The sequence below is a fragment of the Mustela nivalis genome, assembly GCF_964662115.1.
Source record: "Mustela nivalis genome assembly, chromosome: 11".
Taxonomy (NCBI): Eukaryota; Metazoa; Chordata; class Mammalia; order Carnivora; family Mustelidae; genus Mustela; species Mustela nivalis.
In genome coordinates this window covers 20,158,756-20,177,763 of record NC_139030.1, presented here as the reverse complement: position 1 = coordinate 20,177,763, position 19,008 = coordinate 20,158,756, and the positions used below count along the sequence as shown (strand labels likewise).

The 19,008-nt window shown below is 36.6% G+C and overlaps 1 protein-coding gene across 2 annotated transcripts in view; it reads right to left on the bottom strand.

Annotated features, from left to right (window-relative positions):
• Window positions 1-19,008, bottom strand: part of RAB3GAP1 (RAB3 GTPase activating protein catalytic subunit 1) — a 116,604-nt gene that overhangs the window by 82,631 nt on the left and 14,965 nt on the right. For both annotated transcript variants that reach the window (XM_082689315.1, XM_082689314.1), the window contains exons 4-5: window positions 4,335-4,467; window positions 1,194-1,272 (exon numbers count right to left, since the gene is read on the bottom strand). In XM_082689315.1, the coding sequence (XP_082545441.1) occupies window positions 1,194-1,272; window positions 4,335-4,467 (212 nt within the window). The remainder of the gene's footprint in view (window positions 1-1,193; window positions 1,273-4,334; window positions 4,468-19,008) is intronic.

The window sequence follows — 19,008 nt, the reverse complement described above, 5'->3', positions numbered from 1 at the left end:
TAAAATAAAATAAAATAATGCCTTTTTAAGTGTGATGTACCTCTTATATTAACTTAACAATTTATAATTAAGATATAAGTGAGGGGTGCCTGGGTAGCTCAGTGAGTTAAAGCCTCTGCCTTCGGCTCAGGTCATGATCCCAGGGTCCTGGGATTGAGCCCCACATTGGGCTCTCTGCTTGGCTGAGAGCCTGCTTCCCCCTCTCTCTCTGCCTACCTCTCTACCTACTTGTGATTTCTGTCTGTCAAATAAATAAATAAATAATTTTTTTTTTGAAATGATTGAGTCATGATGTTATCATGTAACTGAGATCACCATTTTACTTCCATTCAATTTCCAACAATACATATTAAGTTTTCTGTGATATGCAAATGTTCCATGCTAGTCATCAGAATTATAGTTAGGCTCTAACTTAGATTATGAAATATATTGTGTAGAAAAGAGTTAACAGCAGGCCTGTGACTACTATCCTTAGAATGGCCTGCGGGCAGGGGCGCCTGGGTGGCTCAGTGGGTTAAAGCCTCTGTCTTTGGCTCAGGTCATGATCCCAGGGTCCTGGGATCGAGCCCCACATCAGGCTCTCTAATCTGCGATAACCCTGCTTCCCCCTCTCTCCCTGCCTACGTGTGATCTCTGTCTGTCAAATAAATAAATAAAATCTTAAAAAAAAAAAGTATGGCCTGCATGCAAGGCTGACCTTCGGCAGGCTTCTAGGAATTTGGATTTTGAGAGGGTTCTCAAAAAACTGTCCAGTAAGAGTTACTGTGCTTAATCTGTTTGTACAAACAATGTGGTTTATGCCAAACACCTACTGCCCTTCTGGGAGTCTGAAATTTTGTTATGTACTAGTCAAAGGGTGCCAGCCCCCAACTATAAACCCTAAGAGCTGAGCCTCTAACAAGCTTCCCTGATAGAAAACATTTCACAGGTGCTGTCACAACTTGCTAAGGAAATTAAGTACATTCTGTGTGACTCCATTAGGAGAGGACTCAAACACAAATTCCTCCAAACTTTGCCTCAGCCACCTTTTCCCTGTGTTATTTCTGTTTGCAGATTTCGTTGTAATAAATCATAGTAAGTATACCCATATGCTGAGTTTTGTGTATCTTCCTAGCAAATCACTGAGCCTGGGGGAGATGTTGGGGTCACCCCAAACCACATACTAAAAGTTACCTGAGTAAAAGTATACCTACCATCTTACCAGGCAATGTGCTCTTGGAGGAAAGTCATTATTCATACACAACAAATCTTGCATAGATTGTGGAATAACATCTACAAAAACATTTAATAATGAAAAAATTAGTATGTTCAGTCTCAGACAAAATTTTATAACATGACTGGAAAAAAAAAAATCACATTATGTAACATATCCTGCTAGTCCATGTAGTTTTGCAATTGCTCAAGGATTGATTGATTGATTGATTGATTGATTTTTAAGATTTTATTTATTTATTATTTGACAGAAAGAGATCACAAGTAAGCAGAGAGGCAGGAAGAGAGAGAGAGAGGAGGAAGCAGGCTCCCCACTGAGGAAAGAACCCGATGTGAGGCTCGATCCCAGGACCCTGAGATCATGACCTAAGCTGAAGGCAGAGGCTTTAACCCACTGAGCCACCCAGGCGCCCGCTCAAGGATTTATATCTAGGACTTGCTCTACAATTTGGGGTGAGAGAGATTTCTCTTTCCCACTGCCTTATTTCAAAAAAGCCAGCCTCTAAAAACAAAAAGTATTATTCCTACATGTATATTTTCCTTTCTTCTAAGTCATGACTCAAACGTTTCCTCATCCTTCCTACAAAGCCACATTTTATCTGTTCTTCTTGATCTGCCTTTGACCCTACTTTTGTTCAAAATTTTACTTAGAATCCTGTCAACACTTTATCATCTCCTATGGCTAGTCTTTGCTAGCCTCTGGCCATTTACATAAGGGCTTCTTATAACCACTAAACAAGGATATCTCAGTCGTTAAGTATCTGCCTTGGGCTCAGGTCATGAGCCTAGAACAGAGCCTAGGACGGAGCCCCATACTGGGCTCCCTGCTCAGCTGGAAGCGTGCTTCTCCCTCTCCCACTCCCCCTGCTTGTGTTCCCTCTCTCACTGTGTCTCTCTCTATCAAATATCAAATAAATAAAATCTTAAAAAACAGAAAACAAAAATTAAAAAAAAAAACACTAACCAGGTTCCCACTTTTTACCCATGCATCTTTAAGCGCTTGTATTGTCATTTATAATAAGACAGTGACATAAATGATTCTTAGTTATGCATAAATTCATAATAAATTCAAAGTATAAAGAATATTTGTTCATAAAAATATTTCCTTTTATTGTATAGCCATAATTCCTTAGGAAATATATATTTTCTTAATTTTCAAAAAGAATAGAACACTAATGACAATGCTTTAACTGAAGCAATGAAAACCCAACAAAATAAAAGATCAGCGCTCAAAACTTTTGACATCTGATAGTATAATTTTAAATATGTATCTCCAAATTAAATGAATTGATGATTTACTTGTAACTTCTATCATTAGGTATAGCTTTAATCACAACCAAATTAAAACTGCACAATACATATACATATGCCATAATAATGACTTAAGTAACCCAAACCCATTCATCTTCTCTCATACCACAGCCCCCTATACGAGTTTACCTTAGAAAAACTGATTCTAAGCCTCGTCATTGTAACAGCTTTTCCTTGATGTACACTCTTCCCTCAAATTAACAGCCCTCAAGATTTCTCTACCTTTAACAGGTCCTTCGTTAGTCAGCAGAATGTAGGACCTGGCAATCTCTGAGCTATTATCAGACCTCCCATCAGTTGCATATATTTCCCTCATCCACTTACTCCTGAAGTACACATATTCATATTTTGTTGTAATCATTTTATTTAGTGCATAATTGTCTTATATATGTGTATAGATGGTCAATGTGTATAGATGGTCCTAGTTTATGAATCTGAATACATAAACTAGGTTAGAAACAATAACTACTTTAATAAACTATTGTTAGAAACAATAAATACTTTATTGTTTCTAAAAAGAATGCATATAATACAAAAGGTTATATAATTTTATTCCTATACAAGAAAAGGTACAAATATTGCAGGCCTACACTTACAAATGATAATCTGTTTTAAGCAGAAAAACTTTTTTCCTTAATTTATTTTTTCAATTGAAATATAACTGACATTTAACATTATATTACTGTCAGGTATACAACATCATAACAACTCATTAATTGTATACACTGCAAAATGATCACCGTTAAGTCTAGTCAACATCTGTTACCAGTTAACAACAAAAATTTCCTTGTCATAAGAACTTTTACAACTTACTCTCTGAGCAACTTTCACATATATGATACAGTATGATTAACTATAGTTACCATGCTGGACATTAATTACATCCCCGTGACTTATTTATTTTATAACTGTAAATGTGTACTTTGACCTCTTTCATCCATGTTGCCCACCCTTCAACCTCTACCTCTGGGAACCACCAGTCTATTCTCATAAATGTAAGTCCGATAAGTTTTGTTTTCATTTTTTTTTTTTAGATTCTACATATAAGAGATATCATATAATATCTGCCTTTCTCTTATTTCACTTAGCATAATATCATCAATTGCCTGAAAAACTAACACACATTCTGCATGTTTATTGTTTGAGTAAAGAAGGGTATTTGACTGACAGCTCCAAGATTCATATTTTTCCAATACCTTGGTCTCTCACTATTACATGCTACTCTACCTCAAGGAAGAGATTTTGGGGGGTGCCTGGGTGGCTCAGTCAGTTGAGTGTCTGCCCTCAGCTCCTGAATTCTAATCCATTTGATCTGACTACAAACTTTGGGGTATAACCAAAACACTACACTGATAAATCAGAAAATAATTTATTTTTAAATCCTTCAAATCCCAGCTTATTGCTTAATTCTTCATTACATCTTCCCTGATCTCTCTTCAGTTAGAACTGATCGTTTCTTCTCTGAATTTCAGTAGCACTTTTTCTGGGCTCTGTGATGGCACTTATCATTTTCTATCTCCTATGACCATTAGTTATTTATAGACCATATATCCCTTACCGGACTATAAATTTCTTTTAACTGGGGGTTAGAAGTGCACGCAATAAATATTTTGCTAATCTAATTAATTTTGAAATGCTGCTATGACTGTTCTTCTAAAAAGATCATATTCTATCTCAGATGTAGTGAAACAACTTCGCAAATGCAAAACATCTCCAGAGGACACTATTTAATTAAGAGAACTAAATTCATAATTCAAAATTATAATCACTCTTACAGTCAAGAGTTTCAAAATATGTAGTTAACAACTTACCTTCCAATACTTCATCCTTTCCTTCTTTATCAGTGGAATCTTGTACAAGATAATGATGAGTGATTGAGAACTTGAAGTCAGCAAAGGAAATTTCATCTGATTTCTCTTCCCATGTGCCAGAAGTAAATATACCCTATATTTAACAATAAAATGGAAAAATACATCCTCAAGGAAGTTCCCTTAAAATATTAACTATCCAGAGACATACAAAATTATAATTTTTGAATAATTTTTGTAAGATATATATATAAAATCAAGAATATACAGTTAAGTCCCATGCCTCTTACATTTAAAAAAAAAAAAACCCTTTCTACCATTAGCAGAATCTGAGTTACTTTCAGCTGAGAATGGTAACATTTCATAAATTTTAAAATTTAGGAAAAAATATGGCAGCAAAATATATTTTTATCATAAAAATCTCAAATTGATATCATTATATAGTACAGAGCATTACTGGACATCAGGAATTGCTTAATAAAAAGCAGTTTGTAGAATCAACTTGAGTGACATGACATTTGTCGGACTTACTTCCTTAACATATTTCTGCAACCTCCTTTAGCAAGCTTTGGTATTTAAATATTTTCATTTAAATAGCAACTCCTTGACTGGAAAACATTTTAATTTAAAGTTCCAAAGAGCCCCCTGACTTATACAACATAATTATAAAAAAGGATTTTTCCCATTTTCTAATCTGCCATAGCTATTCCTACCACTGGAGAGGAGGTATACAGTCACTGCAGCAGAACACCACTATGAGGCAGGAAATACCAACCCAGCAACTTGCCAAGCAAAGACAGTTCCAAACTAGACAGAAAATATGTAAATAATGAGTCTGTGAGTTGTTGGGTTTTTATAAAAAGTGTTTTCATGATCATACCTAATGTAGAACACTCAAATTTTTTATATGTGTTTCTGGAAAAGTATTTGTAATTCTGAATGAAGTTAAATCATATTTTAAATGTCTTACAGGTATATTATATTAATATATCAAACACCAATCTTTTTATTAAGAGAAAAACCATCACAGATGATACATATCAAAACCTATAATTTTATATGTTGGGTTTCTCTAAAGTAAGGTTAATCTGTATTGAATTAAGATAAGATATATATGGCCCATACCAAAATTCTCAAATTGTATACTTAAGAGCTTGGTGTGCTACAAGGAATGCCCACTATAAAGCAATCAAGGCTAAAACTAAGGACAAGAGCAAAGTCCAGAAAATGAGAGAAAAGCACATTCTTCAAGCTTACAGAAAAGCTGAAATACTCTACTTAAATGATACAAAGAAACATTACCTGACCCTAATTTTGGATTCTGAGAACTACTGTCAACCTTACCAACAGCCATCTCAAGGAGGATTTGCTTGTATTCAATAAACAAGTGGTATCCAGGTTCTGGCTCCCAAACAGACTTTTTAAGATAATCAGTTCAACAAAAAACAATACTCTAATCTGCCTCCTTCAATTCCATTATGATACAGTCCTTTGACACCAAATTTTAGTATGGTATATATTTATGATTAGAATCAGAAATGACAGCTCTGGTTCAAAATTAATCTAGTGATTCATCAAAAATAACCTCTGAGGGCACTGATCAGACCATAAAAAAGAAACAAGCATATATAATGGAAAGAAATAAAACTGTCTGCATTCACAATGATCTGATATGCACCTAGAATATCCAAAGTAATGTACAAACTACTAAAACTAACTGATGAGCTTAGGAAGTTAAGAATTCAAGATCAATATACAAAAACCATCTGTATTTTTATATACAGGCAGCAAACACTTGGAAATGATTTTTTAATTAACATATATTATTTGTACAGGTCTGAGAATCCTCAGTCTTACACAATCCACAGCACTCACAATAGCACATCCCCTCCCCAATGTCCATAACCCAGCCACTCTATCCCTTCCCCCCAAACACCCTAGCAACCCTCAGTTTGTTTCCTGAGATTAAGAGTCTCTTATGGTTTGTCTCCCTCCCTGGTCCCATCGGAAAATGATTTCTTTAATACCACTCTTACAACATCAAAAATAAATTAACTAGAAATACATGTAACAAAAGATGAGCAAGAATTCTACCTAAGAATGCTTCAAAACATTGATAAGCGACTATTAAAGACCTAAAGAGAGCTCAATGTACTTGGATTGGAAGACACAACATTAAGATGTCATTCTCCTCAAATAGATCTATAAATTCAACACCATCCTAATCAAAATCCCAGCAGGCATTTCGTAGAAACTGACAAGCTGATTCTAAAACGAAAATGAAATCCAAAGGACCTAAAATATCTAAAATAATTCTGATGAAAAATATACTACCTAATTTTAAGACTTATTTTGCTATAGTAATTAAGACACTGTAGTAGTGGCATAAAGACAAACAGATCATTTAGACATAATAGTCCAGAAATACATTCACACTTATCCATTTTACAACAGAGGAGCTACTGCAATTCAGTAGGGAAAGGGGAAAGGATGGTCTTTTCAACAAACGGTCCTGGAATAATAAGATATTCAAATAGAGGAAAACAGAGAACTGTCTTTACAAACTTGAGATTGGCAAAGACTCCTTTGACAGGGCTCAAAAGGCACTAATAATAAAATAAAAAATTAAGAAAATGAGGAATACCCAAATACATAAAATAGCTAATAACAAACATAAAAGAACTAATCAATAATAACACAGTAACAGTATGGGGCTTTAGCACCCCATTCACATCAATGGACAGATCATCCATCTAAACAGAAAATCATCAACAAAACAATGGCTTTGAATGACACACTGGTACAAACAGATTTAACAGATATTAGATATTTAACAGAAATTATTATGCAGGATATTCCATCATATGAAAGTAGAACACACTTCTTTTTAAGTTTACATGCAACGTTTTCCAGAACAGATCACATATTAGGCCACAAAACAAGCCTCAACAAATTCAAAAAAGACTGAAGATATACCATGTATCTTTTCTGACAATACTATGAAATTAGAAGTCAACCACAAGAAAAAATCTGTTAAGACCATAAATACATGGACATTAAGTAACATGCTAATAAGCAATAAATGAGTCAGGCAGGAAATAAAAGAGGAAATAATAACGTACATGAGGGGAAAGAAGAAAATGAAAATGTAACAGTTCAAAACCTTTGGGATATATGAAAATGTTTTAAAAGGGAAGTTTATAGGAACAGGTCTATCTCAAGAAGCAAGAAAAACCTCAAATAACCTAACCTTACATGTAAGGGAGCTTTTGTAAAAAGAGCAATTAACAAAACCTAAAACCAACAGAAGGCAGGAAATAATAAAGATAAATAAATAAATAAAGCAGAAATAAATGAAACAGAAATGTTAAAAAAAAAAACAAAAACAAACAAACAAAAAAAAACACTAGAACATACCAATGAAACAGGAGCTGGTTCTTTAGGGGGGAAAAAAAATCAATAAAATTGAAAAATCTCTAGCCAGACTGATCAATATAAAAAGAGGACCCAAATAAAGTCATAAATGAGAGAAGAGAAATAAAAATATCAAATATCAAAGAAATATTGGGGCGCCTGGGTGGCTCAGTGGGTTAAGCCGCTGCCTTCAGCTCAGGTCATGATCTCAGGGTCCTGGGATCGAGTCCCGCATCGGGCTCTCTGCTCAGCGGGGAGCCTGCTTCCTCCTCTCTCTCTCTGCCTGCCTCTCTGCCTACATGTAATCTCTCTCTGTCAAATAAATAAATAAAATCTTTAAAAAAAATATATATCAAAGAAATATAAACAAAATACAAATACAAAGAAATACAAACAATTGTAAGATAGTATTATGGAAAACTATATGCCAACAAATTGGACAACCTAGAAGAAAGTAAAATTCCTAGAAATATATAAACTATTAAAACTGAAACAAGAAGAAATAGTAAATTTGAACAGACCAATAACCAGCAAAGGAATTAAATTCATAATCGAAGTCCAGGACCAGAGGGCTTCACAGGTAAATTCTACCAAACCTTTGAAGAGCTGGGATGCCTAGATGGCTCAGTTGTTAAAACATCTGCCTTTGTTTGGCTCAGGTCATGACCCGGGGTCCTAGGATCAAGTCCTAAGTCAGGCTTCTTTTTTTTTTTTTAAGATTTTATTTATTTATTTGATAGACGGCGATCACAAGTAGACAGAGAAGCAGGCAGAGAGAGAAGAGGAAGCAGGTTCCCTGCTAGGCAGAGAGCCCGATGCAAGGCTCGATCCCAGGACCCTGAGATCATGACCTGAGCCGAAGGCAGAGGCTTTAATCTACTGAGCCACCCAGGCGCCCCCTAAATTGGGCTTCTTGGGGGAGCCTGCTTCTCCTTCTGCTTGTGCTCTCTCCCTCTCTGAAAAATACATAAAATCTTTTTTTTTCTAAGATTTTATTTATTTATTTGACAGAGATCAAAAGTAGGCAGAGAGAGACAGAGAAGCAGGCTCCCTGCTGAGCAGAGCGCCCAATTCGGGACTCGATCCCAGGACTTTGGGATCATGACCCAAGCCGAAGGCAGAGGCTTTAACCCACTGAGCCACCCAGGCACCCAATACATAAAATCTTTAGTAAATAAATAAATTAAGAGTTAATATCTATTCTTCTCAGGTGCCTGGGTGGCTCAGTCAGTTAAGTGTCTACCTTCAGCTCAGGTCATGATCCCAAGATCCTGGAATCAAGTCCCATATCAGGCTCCCTACTCGGCAGGGAGTTTGCTTCTCCCTCTCCTTTTGCCCCTCCCCCCACACTTGTGTTCTCTCACTCACTAGGCACTCCCTCCCAAATAAATATATTTTTTAATTATTTAAAAAAAAATCTATTCCTCTCAAACTATTCCAAAATACAGAAAAGGAAAACTTCCAAATTCATTCCAACAGGCCACTCTCATCCTAATACCAAAACCAGACAGACCAAAACCAGATAGACACCACAAAAGAAGAGAAATACAGACAAATATTCCTTGAAGAACACAGAAGCAAAAATACTAAACAGAATCTAGAAAACTGAATACAACAACCATTTAAGAAAAAAAATTCATTCACCCCAATCAAGTGGGATTTATTCCCAGGATACAAGGGTGGTTAAATATTTGCAAATCAATCAAAGTGATGCATCACCCCAAAGAGGAAGTATAAAACCCATATGATCATTTCAGTAATGGAGAAAAAGAATCTGACAAAGTACAACATCAACTTGTGCTACAAACCCTCAATAAAGTATGTTTAGAGGAAACTACATCAACATAATAAAGGCCTGATATGAAAAACTCACAACTAACCACCATGCCTAAATGGGGAAAAACAGAGCTTTTCCCCTAAGGTCAAGAACAAGACAAGGGTGGCCACTCTGACCACTTTCACTCAACATAGTACTGGAAGTGCCAGTCACAGCAATTAAACAACAACAACAATAAAAAAAAAATCAAAGGTTTCCAAATCAATGAGGAACAAGTCAAACTTTCACTATTTGCAGATGATATGATACTATATAGAGAGGAAACCCAAAAGATGCCACCAAAAAACTGCTTAGAACTCATTTATGAATTCAGTAAAGTTGTAGGATACAAAATCAAGGTACAGAAATCTGTTGCATTCCTTTTTTTTTTTTTTTAAAGATTTTATTAATTTGACAGAGATAGAGACAGCAAGAGAGAGAACACAAGCAGGGGGAGTGGGAAAGGGAAAGCATGGGAGAAGCAGGGCTTCCAGCTGAACAGGGAGCAGTATGCTGGCCAATCCCAGGACTCTGGGATCAGGACCTGAAGCAAAGGCAGATGTTTAACAACTGAGCCACCCAGGCACCCTGTTGCATTTCTATATACCAGTAATGAAGCAGCAGAAAAAGAAATTAAGAAAATCCCATTTTCAAGTGCACCAAAAACAGTAACACACCTAGGAAGAAATTTAACCAAAGAGGTGAAAGACGTGTACTCTAAAACTATATATAAAACACTGATGAAAAAAAATGAAGATGATACAAAGAAATAGGAAAACATTCTATGTTCATAGATCAGAATAATAAATATTGTTAAAATGTCTACACTACCCAAAGCAATCTACTCATTTAATGCAATCCTTACCAAACTACCAACAGCATTCTTCACAGAACTAGAACAAATAATCCTAAAATTTGAATTGGAACCACAAAAGACCCCAACTAGCCAAAGCAAACGATCTTTTTTTTAAAAAGATTTATTGGGGCGCCTGGGTGGCTCAGTGGGTTAAAGCCTCTGCCTTCGGCTCAGGTCATGATTTCAGGGTTCTGGGATCGAGCCCCGCATCGATCCCAGAACCCTGCTTGAGCAGAGAGCCTGCTTCCTCCTCTCTCTCTCTGCCTGCCTCTCTGCCTGCTTGTGATCTCTGTCAAATAAATAAAAATCCTTAACAACAACAACAACAAAAATTATTTATTTATCTTAGAGAGAATGTGTACAAGCAAGCAAGGGAGGGGCAGAGTGAGACAATCTCAAGTGGACTCCCCACTGAGAGCAGAGCCCAACATGGAGCTCAACCCCACAACCCTGAGATTATGACCTGAGCCAAAATCAAGAGTCAGAAGCTTAACTGACTGAGCCAACCAGGAGCCCCCAGCCAAAGCAATTTTCAAAAAGAAAAACAAAGCTGGAGACATCACGATTCCAGATTTCATGTTATGTTACAAAGCTGTAATGATCAAAACAGTATGGTACTAGCACAAAAATATACACATAAATCAACATCACTGAATAGGAAACTCAGAAATTAACCCACAACTGTTTGGCCAATTAATCTTCAACAAAGCAGGAAAGAATACCCAATAATAAAAGATTATCTCTTCAACAAATGTGTTTGGGAAAAGTAGATAGCAATATGTAAAAGAATGAAACTGGGCCACTTTCTTACACCATATACAAAAATAACTTTAAAATAGATTAAAGACCTAAATGTGAGACCTAACACCATAAAATTCCTAAAAGAGAACACAAGCAGTACTTCTCTGCAACTTGGCCATAGCAACTTTCTTCTAGATATGTCTGCTCAGGCAAGGGAGACAAAAAACAAAACTATTGGGATTACATCACAATAAAAAACTTCTGCACAATGAAAGAAAACTAAAAGGCAACAAACTGTACGGAAAAGATATTTGCAAATGACATACCCCATAAAGGGTTAGTATTCAAAATACATAAAGAACAGATACAACTCAACACCCAAAACACAAGTAACCCAATTAAAACTGGGCAGACATGAACAGACAATTCTCCAAAAAAAAGACATCCAGATGGACAAAAGACACATGAAAAGATGCTCAGCATTGCTCATTATCAGGGAAATGCAAATCAAAACCACAGTGAGATACTATCTCACATTTATCAGAATAGCTAATGTCAAAAACACAAGAAAATAGTTTTGACAAGGATGTGGAGTTAAAGGATCTCTCTTGCACTGTTGGTGGGAATGCAAACTGGTGCAGCCTTTGGGGAAAACAGTATGGAGGTTCCTCAGAAAGTTAAAAACAGATCTACCCTATGATCCAGTCATCAAACTACTAGGAGTTTACCCAAAAAATACAAAAACACTAATTCATGGGGCACCCTTATGTTTATATGGCAACATTATTTACAATAACCCCGATATGAAAGCAGCTCAAGTGCATCCATCAATACCTGAATGAAGAAAAATTAAGTGATGTACTCCTCATTAATGAAACAGACTCTTAATTATAGAGAACAAACTGATCGTTACCAAAGGAGAGAGCCTTGCAGGGATGGCTCAAAGCAGTGATGGGGATTAAGGAGTGTACTTGTGATGAGCATCAGGTGATGTAGGGAATTGTTGAATCACTCTAAGTGTACACCTAAAACTAATTTAACACTGTATGTTAACTAACTGGAATTAAAATAAAACTTCAGAAAAGTTTAAGAAAATGAACTTCACTAAAATAAAAACTTATGCTTATCAAAAGACAAGAAGAAAATGACTGAGGAAGCCATGACTGAAGGAAAGATTCAAATACATGTATTTTTTTTTTTCCAGAATACATGTATTTGACAAAGGACTCACAACCAGAGTATGAGGATAATTTAAAAAATGAAACAATCTCAGGGCACCTGGGTAGCTCAGTGGGTTAAGCCTCTGCCTTCAGCCAGGTCATGATCTTGGGGTCTTGGGATCCAGCCCTGCATTGGACTCTCTGCTCAGCAGGGAGCCTGCTTCCCCCTCTCTCTCTGCCTGCCTCTCTGCCTACTTGTGATCTCTGTCAAGTAAATAAATAAAATCTTAAAAACAAAAACAAAAACTAAACAATCTCATTTAAGAAAAAAAAAAAGGAGCAAAAGACTAAAAACTTAGCAAAAGAAGATATAAATGACCAATGAGGGTGCTTGGGTGGCTTGGGTCAGTTAAGTGTCTGCCTTTGGCTCAGGTCATGATCCCAGAATCCTGGGATCAAGTCCCACATCCAGCTCCCTGCTCAGCAGGGAGTATGCGTCTCCTTCTGCCTCTCCCCCTACTCATGTACTCTCTCTCTCTCTCAAATTAAGTAAGTACAATGATTTAAAAATTTTAAAAAACGACCAATGAACACAGTTAACTATCATGAATTAGTGGATACTACCACATATTAGAAGTCATCATGAAATCCAAATTTAAAAACCACATTGAGATACCACCTCAGACCCAATGGAATGACTAAAAACAGAAATCTGACGATCCCACCTGTCAGAAAGAATGGAATAACAAATCTCATACATTGCTAAAAACATAAAATGGCACGACCAGTTTAGAAAAACGGTTTATCAGTTTTTTTTTTTCTTGAGATTTTGTTTATTTATTTGATGAAGAGAGAAAGAGAGCACACATGGGGGAGCTGAAGGGAGACAGAGAAGGAGACTCCCAGCCAAGTAGGAAGCCTGATGCCAGGGAGCTGACGTCATAACCTGAGCCAAAGGTCGACATGTAACCAACTGAGGCACCCAGGCGCCTCACTAATCATTTTTTTAATATATTTATTTCTCCACTAGACTGTAAAAAGCAAAGACTATGTTCTATTCTGCTTTACATCACAGAACTCAACAGTACCTACACATTTAATAATTATCTTAGGAATTACCTTTTTTTAATATTTATGATAACCCCCATATGTCCCAAAGATGCTAGGAAATACATAATACATTTTAAATAAGTGAAAATATTTAAATATACTTACAAATATTTGTGGATGTATTAGAAAATTGTAATATATTTGGATAATATATACATTGTGATCTACTCTATCTGAAAGGTATACTCTCTGACTTAAACTGACATATGTATATCAGAGTCCTCGTGCTGTGTTTATTTGGAAATTTATTTTCTCATTGTATGGGAAAACAGAGGAGTAAACTCACTGCCTTTCTGTATTAAGAGATCTTCTCTAACACCTAAACACAAGTCATCTTTAGGATTTACTTGTTACCAGAATCTAATTTCATCTTAAATGGCCTATGATGTAAAATATAATCCTCCATTTAAGAAATATAAATTTAGGGGCGCCTGGGTGGCTCAGTGGGTTAAAGCCTCTGCCTTCGGCACGGGTCATAGTCTCAGGGTCCTGGGATCAAGCCCCACATCGAGCTCTCTGCTCAGTAGGGAGCCTGTTCCCCCTCTCTCTCTGCCTGCCTCTCTGCCTACTTGTAATCTCAGTCTGCCAAATAAATAAATAAAATCTTTAAAAAAAAAAAAAAAGAAAAGAAAAGAAACAAATTTAAAAATTAATTGTTTAGCAAACTAAAAACTGTTTCTTCTACTGCCAAATGCAACACATTATTGAAAGGGAGAAAAATATAGTAAAGCATTAAAAAAACAGTGAATTTTTTTCCATTTCTTTTTTTGAGGAGGATATAGCTATGGTTCTCAACCTGATTAGACTTTAAAATCACTGAAGAAGCTTAAAAAATGTACTGATAAATAGGTTCCACAACAGACCAATTAAAACAAAATCTCTGAGGTTGTAGCCAAAACACTGTAATTTTTTAAAAGTTCCTCAAGTGATTCCAGTGTGCACCCAGGGTAGACAACCACCTGGTATGGAGCTAAAATTAGTTTTCAACCACAGGAGTAAGAAATCCTTTTGACCACAGACAGTATTAAAATATAAGCATTAAAAAATCATCTGTAGACAACTGAATATCCACATGCAATAAAATGAAACGGGATCTTTTCCTTAACTCGAAATGGATCACAGATCTAAATGTAGGAGCAAAAACTATAGATACTATCAAGAAAGTTAAAAGATAACCCCCAATGATAAATGTTACAACATGAAAAACAGGAGGAAAGTATTCGCAAATTATACAGCTAAGGGACTTGTATCCAAAATGTATAAGCAACTCTTATACTGAATAATACAAAGACAACCCAATGTAAGAATGGGCAAAGGATCTGAACAGTCATTTCCCTAAAGAGGTATACAAATGGCAAAAAGGAAAATGAAAAAATATTTAATATCAACAGCCATTAGGCAAATGCAAATCAAAATAAGATATCACTTCACATCCACTAAGATGGCTATAATCAAAAAGGTAACAAGTGTTGATGAGGATGTGGAGCGATCAGGACAAATACATTTTTGATAAAAATGTAAAATGATGGGGCGCCTGGGTGGCTCAGTGGGTTAAGCCTCTGCCTTCAGCTCAGGTCATGATCTCAGGGTCCTGGGATAGAGCCCCGCATCGGGCTCTCTGCTCAGCGGGGAGCCTACTTCCCCCCCTCTCTCTGCCTGCCTCTCTGCCTACTTGTGATCTCTCTGTCAAATAAATAAATAAAATCTTTAAAAAAAAAAAATGTAAAATGATGTAGCCACTTTGGAAAACAGCCAGGCAGTTCCTCAAAAGGTTAAAAATAAAGCTACCATATGAACTAACAATTATGCTCAAAAGAAATGAAAACATACATCCACGCAAAAAACATATACATGGGGTATGTGCTTTGGTGAGTGCTGTGAAGTGTGTAAACCTGGTGATTCACAGACCTGTACGCCTGGGGATAAAAATATATGTTTATAAAAAATAAAAAAATAAAAATAAAACATATACATGAAGGGTCAGCTTTACTTGTACTAGCTAAGAATTAGAAGCAATGTAAATGTCAATCAACTGATAAATGTATAAATAAAATATGCTGCATCCTTACAATGAAATAGTACATAGCAATAAAAAGAAATGAAAGACTAATAAATGCTACAATATAGGCCAATCTTGAAAACTTTTTGCTAAGCAAAAAGGCTACATATTGTATGATTCCGTTTATACTAAATGTTCAAAACAGACAATTCTACAGAGACAAACAATAAGTTAGTTATTGCCTCAGGAGAGGACAGAACAGTAAGTAACTGCTAACAGGTAGAGGGTATCTTTTGGGAGTAACGGAACTCTTCTAAAATTGTGGTAATAGTTGTACAGCTCGATCAATATACTAAAAACCAATGAATTATACACCTTAAACTGGTTAACTATGGTATATAAATTTTATCTCAAAAAAAAAATTTAGACTGGGGCGCCTGGGTGGCTCAGTGGGTTAAGCCGCTGCCTTCGGCTCGGGTCATGATCTCAGGGTCCTGGGATCGAGTCCCGCATCGGGCTCTCTGCTCAGCGGGGAGCCTGCTTCCTCCTCTCTCTCTCTGCCTGCCTCTCTGCCTACTTGTAATCTCTCTCTGTCAAATAAATAAATAAATCTTTAAAAAAAAAATTTAGACTGAGAAGATTTTCCTTTAATCACAACATCTTACCACTATCTACTCAGCCTGAAAAACATTCCACAGTTTCAAATCTGAATGCACAAGAATCTTCTTTAAAAATAAAGAGGGAGCACATGGGAGGCTCAGTTGGTTAAACAGCCGGCTCTTGATTTCCACTTAGGTCACAATCTTGGGGGTCCTGTGTTGGAACCCTGCACCTAGCTCTATGCTTGGCGGTGGGGGTGGGGAGGGGGTCTGCCTGGGGATTCTCTCTCCCTCTCCACCTGCCCCTCCCCCTGCTCACACTCACACATGCACAAGATCTCTCTCTCTCTCTCTCTCAAATAAATCTTTAAAAAATAAAAATAAATAAAAATAAAGATTTTTTAAAAATAAAACTCACTGAGGGGCGCCTGGGTGGCTCAGTGGGTTAAGCCGCTGCCTTCGGCTCAGGTCATGATCTCAGGGTTCTGGGATCGAGTCCCACATCGGGCTCTCTGCTCAGCAGGGAGCCTGCTTCCCTCTCTCTCTCTCTGCCTGCCTCTCCATCTACTTGTGATTTCTCTCTGTCAATAAATAAATAAAATCTTTAAAAAATAAATAAATAAAAAATAAAAAAAAATAAAACTCACTGAACATTTCATCTATTTATGGAATAAAACATACCAAGTTCCTAAAACAAAACAAATATGCTAGTATGCTGGAGAAATAGCATACAAATAAACACCTAGTACAATAGTCACCCCTCACCCGCGGTTTTGCTTTCAACAGTTTCAGATAACCACAGTAAACGTCGGTCCAGAAGTGGATGATCGTCCTCCTGACATATCGTCAGAAAATCAGTAGTAGACTAACACTGTATCACGGTGCCTATGTAATTCACTTCACTGCATCTCATCATATAGGTGTTTTATCATCTCACATCATCACAAGGAGAAAAAAATAGGTGAGCACAGTACAGTAAGACAGACATATTGTTTTACTGACATATTGTTATAATTATGATGTTTTATTATCAGTTGTTGTTAATCTCTTACTGTGCCTACTTCAAAAATTAAAGTTTACCGTATGTACATACAGAGAGGCAAAAATATCTACAGGATTCAGTACTATCCATGGTTTCAGGATTCCAAGGCATTTTTGTAACATGGATAAGAGAGGCTATAGAACTCAATTCCAACAGGTATCTGATGATTTCAAACAATAACTAAAAGACAGCAAAAAATGTGAAAGAACATATTTAATCCAGAAAGTAGAAGCTGACATGGCATTCTCCATGTATTTTGTAAAAATTAGATTTGTTACATTTAAGGAACTTGTTTCTTGTGAAATGGACAGAAGTATGTGACAAGGTTTCCAATAGTAATTAATGTTTCATGGCAAAGTTTCCAGTTCAGTATATTTATTATACAGTCATGGATCCTGGCCGTGACAACTTGAAATTAGTAAAAAATTACATCTGGGGCGCCTGGGTGGCTCAGTGGGTTAAGCCGCTGCCTTCGGCTCAGGTCATGATCTCAGGGTCCTGGGATCGAGTCCCGCATCGGGCTCTCTGCTCAGCAGGGAGCCTGCTTCCCTCTCTCTCTCTCTGCCTGCCTCTCCATCTACTTGTGATTTCTCTCTGTCAAATAAATAAATAAAATCTTAAAAAAAAAAAAATTCTTAAAAAAAAAATAAAAATAAAAATAAAAAATTACATCTAATCTCACACAGACACACAAACAGTCGTCACAGGTAGCCTGGTTGGCCCTCAGCCTGGATTAGGATCATTCCACTAAAAGCAAAGAAGTAGAGATAGGAATGATATTAATGCTCAATCCGGAAGCTTCAACATGGAACTTTGACTTTAGTTCCAGAGGGTTATTAAAAACCCTAACAAAGGAAATTCGGAAACAAAGGGGAACTTGATATTAGCCCCTCCTGAATCAAAAAAGAGCCACAATTCATCCAGAGAACATTCAACTACCCAAGAACTCTAACAGTAAGAGATCCTAAGAAACAGGGAGACAGCCATCTACAAGGGAATCATAACAAATACAACAGGCTGATCCTCAGAGAAAAGAACTAGCCAGTAGACTTAAGTATGCACAAGACACACTGGTTGGCACAAGTAAGTCTGCTTTACAGGCAACAAGTACTCTTTACGGCCACCTCAGGCACTCGGCTCTAATAAAAGTTTGGGCCTACCTCCACAGCCAGAACTTAAAACTCTTCTGAGTCAGAGTGGCTTGTAATTTAAGCCTAAGCATTTCATCTCTTGATCTGACCTCTTCATCTGTAGAGATGACCTTTCTCATTTGTTTATACAGCATTTGTTTGTACAACGGCATAGACCCTACACCAAACTGAAGTTCAAAATATAATTCATGATGTACACTGAAAATTTTACTTCACTCTGAAAGAATGTTGTGCTATAATTCAATGGAAGCAAAAAATCCTTTCAAAATAAACAAAGGAAAGAATTAGGAAATAATAGAACTAAAAACATCTGAAGACACCTCTAAACTATCTCAGAAGAAACACGAGTTTTCTCAGCCAGAATACACTACATAAAACTTCATTTCTCCCCAGGTAGATGCTAAATGTTTAACTTCTAGGAGCTCCGAGGAATCAATGGATCGATTTTATTGTAAAAAAGTGTTAAGTAATTCTATGTATTTATATTCTACTCTGCTTAAGCAACTACCATTTTAAAGCCTCTGGTGCATACTTCTGAGAGAGATGCAGCAGCAAAAGCACAAGCAGCAGCAGCTGCTAACTGAGATGGCACAGTGTCACATGGGGTTATGGTAAGCAATAGAACTAGATTTCCAACACAAGCAGTATAGAGCCCAGACTCTTCATCACTCAGCTATCTCTTTAAAGATACCTCCTGACATTTCCTATTATTAATTAAAAACTTTAATACAGGGGCGCCTGGGTGGCTCAGTGGGTTAAGCCGCTGTCTTCAGCTCAGGTCATGATCTC